This window comes from Puccinia triticina, chromosome 15A, assembly GCF_026914185.1.
Source record: "Puccinia triticina chromosome 15A, complete sequence".
Lineage (NCBI taxonomy): Eukaryota > Fungi > Basidiomycota > Pucciniomycetes > Pucciniales > Pucciniaceae > Puccinia > Puccinia triticina.
In genome coordinates this window covers 823,516-833,092 of record NC_070572.1, presented here as the reverse complement: position 1 = coordinate 833,092, position 9,577 = coordinate 823,516, and the positions used below count along the sequence as shown (strand labels likewise).

The following is a 9,577-nucleotide window of genomic DNA, read 5'->3' as shown; positions in this document are numbered from 1 at the left end:
CCTGTCTTCCATGTATCAAAAGTAAAACCGCTAATTTCCACCGCCCAACCGACTGACACATCTCAGGGGACCAAATCCGCCTCAAACACCATCAGACACCCTTCCCCGGCGAACATTGAACCCCCTCCGCTAACGCCAGATTTTATAGGAGGGGAGGATGTGAGGCCGCGGCCCGCGAGCTCACCAAATCTATCACAAGAGTGTCACCGACCGGGATCCGGCCGCCTACTTAGATCCCATCGCCCCGCACCCACCTAGCTCAGTAAGGAAGGACTGACCTTCCTCTGAGCTAGTTCTTTGAAATACATATTGGTCAGTGGTTCCAGAATCTCTACAAGGGTCCCTCCTTGCCCTTTTGTCCTGAACCACTGGTTCCTCTTTTCTCAGTGAAGCTCCCCTCGTTGGGAGCTTACAGAAGGTGCACCCATATTTCAGTTTCTTTGATTTCCTTTTTGATTGACTATTGCTCGAGATATTCAGATCCATGAGGGCGCACTGTACTTAGGAGTGGATGCATGGCAGACTCCCAATGGGTTTGACATCATTGGCGCGGTGATATACCGCCTTTCCGACAATAGTGCTGGTAATGTTGGATTAGAAGCAACCCCACTTGAATTCATTCAGCTTAAAGAGCGGCACACCAGTGAATACTTGGCTCAAATGGTCCAGTATATCGTTGAGAAGTTTGGCTTGACCAATTGGGTGAGAATTATCTTTTCATATTCCGGCTTGATTTCACTTTATACCTGCTCTCTGACCCTGCTCTTTGCTCTTGTTCTCTCTTCAGATTTATGGTATTGTCTCTGACAACGCAGCAAACAACAGGACAATGATTGGTGAGTTGGCAAAACTCAATTGGAAGTGTTTCAAAGGGGAGACGCAGTGGATACGGTGCTTTGCACATATCCTAAATCTTATTGTCAAGGCCATACTTTGACCGTTTGCACACGTCAAAAAATTGAACCCAGGGGCTCCCGAGTTTGAATATTTGGATGAAGAAGAGGAAGCATGTAATCTCATTGAAAGGTATGTCAATAACTGACACTCTAAGTTCCTATTTTGGTGTTCAAATTAGCTGATATGATTGTTGCTTCTACAGCTTCCAAGATTCTGATCAATGTGAATCAGATGATGAGGAAGATGCTATTGGAAGCAATGAACCAGCAGAATGCAATATCAATGAACCTGCAGAAATTGATGGTGAGCTCGCTGACAAAGATGAGCTCACTTTGGCTGATCTGGAAGACCTCAAGGAGGAAGGACCAGGAGATACTTATACTTTGGAAATGTGTTGCCGAACCCTTGCAAAGGTAAGTTTTTTTGACTCAGTCTCACAAGATTGTTACATTATCTTCTGGTAGTTAAAAATGACCCAACCGTTCCCTACAGTTCTGTGGGATTTCAAACAAGCTCAAGAAGTCTCCAAACTCCAAAGCAAAGTTCGTCGAGGTTTGCAAAGAACATGAAGTCAAAAAACCGCACAGCATTGAGCGTGACGTTCCAACACGCTGGAACTCCATCTACCTGCAAATTAAGAGCATTGTCCGATGTGAGGATGCCCTGTAAGTCTAATTGAATCGTTAAAACTATGTGTGTCATTGAACCTGAAATCTTGTTCATAACAGCTTCATATGGCAGCGCGACAAGCAGTTCGGGACGCCGCGCAACCTTCATGTGACCCAAGAGGACCTTGACTTGGCGGCCAACCTGGTCCATCTCCTCAAGCCGTTTTACAATATTACACTTCAAATATCAAAAAAAGGATCAGCTCGCGTTGCTGAGGTGGTTGTGATGATCAATCAAATAACAGCAAGTCTTTTGATGGTGATAGCAAATCCGCATGAACACTATCCTCCTGCTTTATGAAATGCCTGCCGCTCCGGTTTTGCAATCACAAACAAGTATTACTCTCTTACTGACTGCTCACCAATTTACAGGATAGCCATGGGTGAGTCTTTTCATCGAGCCCATTTCTATTTCATGATAAATGTTTCTAATCAATTCATTTTTTTCTAAACATGAAGTGCTGCATCCATCTTTTAAAGATGAATACTTTAAGCTAGCTAAGTGGCCTCATTCGTGGATTGACGAGGCAATAAATCTCACTGGGGACATGTATAATAGCTGGTATAAGCCAAGACAACCTACTGCAGCGCCAAAACCAGCCAAAAAAGGATCCTCAAAGGTAACCGAAAGCTCTCCTTTTGATTCATTTATCCTCAAAGGTAACCAAAAGCTCTCCTTTTGATTCATTTTCCTTGGCTGACTTAATCTTCCTACAGCCATGTGGCGTTTTGGCTGTTAAGATTACAGGTTTATATCTTTCATCTTTATTTTTCTTTGTTGCGTGTGCTACATACATATCACTCTCAGTTCACTCAGATGTCACAGCTTGTAGCTAGTTCACCTGAGACAGCGGGTGTGGAAGGACTTTTCCCTCATCCTTCCACATCATCATCACTCACCGGCGTCTCGTGCCCACTGTCTCTAGGTATAGTCTTCATTCTCTCTTCTCTTGTCTTTTCTCTTTTCTCTTTGTTCTTTCTCTTTTCTTTGTGTCTGACGTGCAACCATCCTTCCACATCATCATCACTCACCGGCGTCTTGTGCCCGCTGTCTCTAGACCCTGTCCCGCTCATCATTGGCAGTGCTAGGGGCGGCCGCAGTAGCCAGATCAGCTGAAGCTTCATCGGACCCCGTGGATATATGGCTCAGCGGTGGCCTCTTTTTGGAAGACGGCGAACCAATTAACGGTCTCACTTGGTGGGTGGAGCAGAAACGCAGCGGAAATACACATCATGGGCTCTTACAAATGGCCCTCAACGTCTTGTGTTGCCCAGGTAGGTGAGATTGTGCTCAGGTATCACACCACATTATGGTTTTCTGAATGTGATCTCCGTTCATTTATAGCAACGACAGTTGATGTGGAGCGTACCTTCAATTTTTGCCGGGAGTATGTCTCTGCCAGGAGACACAACCTCCATCCAAAATTGGTAGGTCAAGGCATGGCCTTGTCATTCTACTCAAAGAACAACAAGATTCCACCTCTCGCTCTTCACGAGTACGTAGAAAAGCGCCAGAACAAGATCAAGTCAAGCATGAAGGATCCTGTGGTGACAGTGGATTGATATGCTGTCACCGCAGTGATGACATATAGCAATCCAAACATTATTTTTGTGTCTTAAGTGAGTTTTCAGGGGCGGGTATCCGCTGATACCCGCCCAGAAGAGCGGGTACCCGCCATTGGATGCGGATACGGTTACGGATGTGAGAAATTGGGAAAAAAAGGCAGTGGGTATCCAAACACGCGCGGGTACCCGGATGCGAAGTCAACATCTCTAAGTTTCACTAACTTGAAGAAAACTATTGATTCAGGAGGAGAAGTCATCAAAACTCAAGGAGCTACAGCTTCTGTTTTCTGTTCATCTCTCTAGGGTATATTGTAGACCTCATTACTAAATCTATATTGTTTTTTCTCAGTTATCTTTGTTGTTCTAGTTTGAAAAGTTCTTTGTTGTCGTACAAATCCTGTTCAGTTAACTTGTGAAGATTGCTTCTTTATCCTGTTAGTTATTCTTTCTTGTTTCCCTTTCATCTTATTTCTTGTTGATTTGGTTGCTTATTGTGAAATTTCTCTCACGTGTTTACATTAGTCTTTCTACTACTACTGGCTGAAATAAACAACAATTTACAATAAAGAGTTCCTCGACGAAACACTACATTAGCATGGTGAGGACCAGCTAAAGGTCCAAAACCGGGCCAATTGGGTGAGCCACCCTCTTCCCCCCTCCAACAAAGTCAATTCCTTGAATAGTTATTAGATCTGAGTTACTTTCTCAAGGCTCCCGCCAGGATATGGCTCGGCTCTCACCAACTTGGCTCAACATCATTTTTTACTCTCTGAGTTGGGTGACCACCGCTTTTCCTGCTGAAGTTTAAGGACTACTACGAACGATTGCAAGGGATCCCATCAACCCCCGGAATGATAACCTAGATGCGTTCGAAGATCTTGATTGCGAATTCTTAGGGCCCTCAGATCTCCGGAGGATTACGGAAGAGCTTAATTTCCCAAATCATCCCTCTTCCGATCCACTCAAAGAGATACTTAAGCCGCATCCGATCTCAAATTACCGGCAGCCGCGGGTGACTCATCCTTCTGCTCGCCCGGTAGATAAATTTGTGCCGATGGAATACAGGCCATCTGAGAAGAAAGGTTAGCTGGAGCGCTGCTCGGTCAGCTTGGAAAATTACTTTATTAATGATGCGCTGCTCACAAACATTTTGGCTTGACATTATGAATCTAGACGGACATCATACTACTCAGGATCAGGCAGCGGTGTCGTCTTGCATAGAAGGAGTAGGGTCGAACAGCGGACTGAACCCAGCGGAAACTTCGACGCATTCTAAGAGCTCCGAAGCCAATGGGGGGGTCGAGCCCCAAGGGATCGAAGGACCAGCATGGAGAACGTAGAAAAAGAAATCAGAAGAATTTTCCACCAGGAAGTAATCGATCGCCACTCGGAAGATGAGGCGCATTCTGAGAACTCCGTAATGACCACCCCGAGGGATCCGTTATCACTTGATTCCCCCTCCGCTGCATCAGGTGAGAAACATCCACATCCTGGCAGCCATCTGTGACTGAAGTTTCGACATCCCTTTGTGCGGATAGGATTCAGGCCATCAACGGAGAAAGGTTAGCTGCACTGCTACTTGGTCAACTTGGAAAATTCGGTCATCCATGACGCGCTGCTCATGAACTGACCCGCTCTTTCGGCTTGGAAACTTATCCAGACGGACATGATGCTGCCCATGATCAGGGAGCTGTCTCATATTACAGAGAAGGAGTAGGATCAAAGAGGAGACTGATCCAGGATTCACCGAAACCCGTGGCGCATTACAAGAGCTTCGAAACCGATGGAGGAGCCGCTCCACATCGGACCGACCGATTGGCATTGGTGGGGAATCAGGAGCAAATCAATCAACTTCTCCGCCTGCAAGTATTTCACCCTGACGCGGAAAATGAGGTACATTCTGAGAGCTCCGGAGTGCTTTGGCAAGGCCCGCATGATAGACAACGAGTCGGATCGAGTAAAATATTACAAGTTGCTCAGCAACATCTGCCGCTTATACACCAAATCAGTACTCCCATGCGAAATAAGGCGCCTCTATAAAAGCGCCCAGGCCAGCTCGGAAAGTCAGACCCAACAAAAGATTGAAAGTTAATCAACCAATTCAAGCGACTATCAACCAAGTGATCCAGACCCCAACGATACCTGATACGAATCCAAAAAACTCTCATTCCTGGTCAGACCCAGTGAATCAGTCAGCGAAAAAACAACAAGATAAATATTGGAAGGGGGAAAAGACACAATTCTTCAGTGGGGGGCCTCACATGAGTGATTTCCAATATCGTGTAAAGCAGGCCCTTCTTCTCCAGCCCTCTTCAGCGAAAGAAGAATTCAGGTCATTCACAGAAAAGCTCGATCAACAACACAAAGCGATGAAGGACTTGTACCAAACATGGCAAATATCTGACTCAACGAAGATGTACATGGAGGCCCTCGGGGGTTTAGAAATGATTGTTAGCAGGATTGATGTCGTAGGTAAACAAGGAGAAGTTCATCTTTGGAATTCCCGCATCCGACCACCTCTCCCATCGAGAAACCTACAAGCTCAGAAATACGACCGGATCCTCCAGAGGATCAACAAAATCCTACATGAGCTAGAGTGTTATCATAACGTGTATTTTCTGAGTGGAATTGATCAAGAAATTTTAGGAAGAGATGAGAAAACTCATGCAAAACTACTCGAATGGTTTTACGAACAGTTATTCATCGATACGGATGATCACCCTCCCCTACTGGGCAACGCCATAGTCGGGGGAACACGAGTTAAATTGAACAAGGTTTTCACAGATGGCCAGAAGCGTTTATACACTCCGCTGGTTGATTCCGGACACCTAGGCGTGTTCGTGGCTGCTAAGATTGCAACTGATCTTTTAGGACTTTGGTACAGAGCTGAATTCTCAAAACGCTTCGAAGGTCCTTTCCCCGCTGTGAAATACGCTGAAAAACTACATTTGATAGCAGATAAATATGCAGCAAAATTCCCCCATCAAGATTTGCCCATTTAGTAAAAAGTCCTTTATTGATAATAATTTTGTTTTCAGATTTACTTGATGACCCTATTCTAATATTCCTGTATATTTCTACTGATTGGTTCATGGGTATACCTGGATTAAATTCTGTTCTTACCAACTTTGTGGCCCATAATCACCAGTACAAATGTTATCTGCTATCTTGGATTAATTTTAGCCATTGTCTTCCATCCAATTAAAGATGTATTAATCAAGTCTGTGTTCTTTTCAAAGCTGACCCAACCCAACCCAAAATTTATTTTGTGCCGTATTTGGGAACTGATTTTGACCCAAGCCCAAAAGCTTGGATGAACGCTCTATGGCAGAGCTTAACCAAGCCACCCGTGGTGAGTGGGTCTGGGCGGCAGCCTAACCTTAACACATGTCCCAGCCTCTGTGGGAGCGTGCAGCATTTGGCTGGGCGCAAAGCAAACCCAACCAGAGGGAGGGCCTTGCGCACTCAAAACACTTCTCTTGCGCAAGCCAATTCCAAGGTTTGGCTGGGGGGTTGGGCTTCAGGTACACCACGGGGTTTTTTCCTGGGATGCACTGCGTTGGCCCGGCTGTGGGGTCTAAAACAGGGCAGGCTTGACCTGTCTGCCTTGCATCTGACAGCAGGGGCAGTTCAACCGCAGCAATGGGTCAGATGTACATTGGTCTGACCCATCTGACCAGTGTGAGCCTGAGTCTCTATAGTGACAGCAGGACACAAGAAATGGGGGGGGCAATAGTTGGATTTCTTGGGATAAAGAAATTACAACTATAAAAGAAAAAAAGAGAAAGAGAGAGAGAAACCAAGCAGGATAAGAAGGAAGAGAAGTACTAGGTTATTCTAGTGGGAATGCACGTCCACTGGCAATGCTACTCTTCAGAAGAGTGCTGCTAATCTGTGCAAGAAGTGCTACAGCTTCCTCTCAGGAGGGTATCTGGATTAGATAAGTCTTAATCCAGCCACAGTTTTTTAGACTTCTCTCTGGACAGTCAAGGTTCTTAATGGGAAACCTGAGGGACAGCCCTGAACCTAGATTTTTAGGCAAAGGCCTGATGATAAGAAGGGACAGCCCTGTGATCAAGATGGAGGCAAAGGCCTATAGATTTGGAGGGACAGCCCTGTGATCAAGGAGGAAGCAAAGCAAGAAGAAAAGGCAGATCCAGCAAGACACAGAGTTGTACCTCTGAGATAAACAAGGTTCAGTGAAAGAGGTTACTTACTGTCAATATCCTAGGCGCCTGTGACGGTAGGTATACTGGGAGTATAGTAGGCTCTTTGGTGGTGATCCTGGAGTTATCTGGGTGGTGGTTCTGGTGTGCTGAAGTCTGTGGATCCGCCTCAGGCAAGGGGGATCCTGACTACGAAAATTTTCACAGTTTGCTTATGTAATTTACATATGTACATGTGGTTTGGCGCGCCTAGTAGCGCTGACACGTCACAACTGTGCAAGGGCGCTACAACTCAGTAACTCAGGGAAGGAGTATAGTTACAATGAATTGGTAAGTTGTAACTAGGGTTAAAATTGCATGAGGAAACAGAATATGAAGTCAAAACAGGGATATCTCTTAAGATGAAAAAGATATAAAGTAATTTATATGTAACAAAGGTAGAACAGGCAGCTTTTAGGTCAGCTGTGATGACTCTAAGGCTGACATTCCCTACCACCAAAAGGGTTGGATTTCTGGAAGAAATTAAACCACAGGGTTAGACCTCTTGTCACTTCTGAATTTCCTGAGAAGGATAGCAGAGTCTGGGATGTCTTTCTCAAGGAGCCATTCATCATGATCAGCACTCATACCTTTGTATCTAGCTAAGTACATGATAACATCTCTGTTTTCCACTCTCAATCTCTTGTCTCTGAGAATCTTTTGTATGACTTTACTCTGAGGGGTTTTATCCATAGGGGGAATGACAACTTTGACTTTTTGTCTCAAAGGGAACTTGTCTGGATTGGGGTCCTTGTATGGTTTCACCAAGCTGACAGGAAATGTGGGATTTTTCCTGCTAAACTCTTCAGTCAGTATCACTTCTACAGCATTCTTCCCATGTAAAGCTTTCACAAGGAATGGTCCAGTGAAGGAGTCTCTCATCTTCTTAGGGCCAGACAGGTTGTTGAAGTTTGCTGTGGATATTAGGACTTTATCACCGACTTTAAAAGATGGTTCTTTGTGACTCTTGTCCCATCTTTCTTTGTTGTAGGATGTAGCTTCTGTTATGCATTGCTCAGCATGTTTTCTAGCTTTCTCAAAGATCTTTCCATAAGCAAGAGCAGTAGGATGAATGTCTACAGAGTCTTGCTTCAAGAAATTTCTGGGAAGGTTTGGGATCCAGCCTTTTTCCAGGATGGCAGGAGGTTTTCCAGTGGTTGAATGTATGCTGGTGCAGTAAGCTAACTCAAGGATTGGTAGAAGTGAAACCCAATCATGAGTGTAACCATCATTGTCTTTGAATTCTAGACCATATGCACAAAACCTCCTGATCATATCTTCAAGTGTTTGAATCATCCTCTCAGCTAATCCATCAGTCTGAGGGTGGTAAGCAGTGGAGAAGGAGAGTTTTGTTCCCAGCATACTATGTAAACCAGTCCAGAATTCAGATGTGAACTTAGGGTCTCTATCAGAGATGATGATTCTGGGGATGCCAGTCCTAGGCATTACTCTGTTCCAAAACAGTATGGCAGTGTCCATAGCAGAGTCATCCTTGAAGCAGGGTACAAATATAGGGGTCTTAGAGTATCTGTCCACTATTACCAGACAAGCATTGAAACTAGCTGCTCCTCCAGGGGAAAAAGAAGTTACCCAATCCATGTTAATAACATCCCATGGTTTTGAAGGTTCTTCAATTTTCATGAGCAGTCCAAATCTTTTGCCTGTGGCTTTATTTGCTTTCTGGCATCTATCACAGGAAGAGCAGTATTCACCAGTGTCTTGTTTCCAGTTAGCCCACCAAGCAGTATCAGCTACTTTTTCTAAAGTCCTGTCTTCAGAAAAATGACCTGAGTAGACACTGTCATGGCATTCATGCAAGATGGTGTTGATACTTTCTTTGTCAGCTAGGACTAGGACAGAGTTGTGTTTCTCTCTGAAGTAGATGAGGCCATCAAATATAGAGAACCTTCCTTCATCATATAGCTTTCTCCAAGGATCTTGTAAGGAATTTTTCAGCTGGGCATCTTTAGCATCTTTCAACAAAAGTTCAGATAATATGGTAGTGTTCTTGTCTTGCTTGTAGCCTTCTCTCACTGAGTCAAAGAACTCATTCTTGAAAGTGGAAACATGTATGCCCATGATGGGGAATCTATCATCATCCTTGTCTTCTGGGTCATAAGCAGGGTTACTAGGATCATTTGGCAAAGCCCATCTGCTCAGTCCATCAGCATTCTTGTGAATATTCCCATCTCTGTGGATTATGGTCATATTGCCTCTGTATTCCTGAATAGCAATCTGCCA

General features: G+C 44.7%; 1 protein-coding gene across 1 annotated transcript; it reads left to right on the top strand.

Moving 5' to 3' along the window:
• Window positions 1–4,458: 4,458 nt before the first annotated feature.
• PtA15_15A97 (uncharacterized protein) lies at window positions 4,459–6,133 on the top strand (the record flags this gene model as incomplete). The annotated part of the gene is made up of 4 exons (XM_053163753.1): window positions 4,459–4,603; window positions 4,670–4,693; window positions 4,792–5,088; window positions 5,160–6,133. The coding sequence occupies 4 exons, from the start codon at window positions 4,459–4,461 to the stop codon at window positions 6,131–6,133; spliced, it is 1,440 nt and encodes a 479-aa protein (XP_053027261.1).
• Window positions 6,134–9,577: the final 3,444 nt, after the last annotated feature.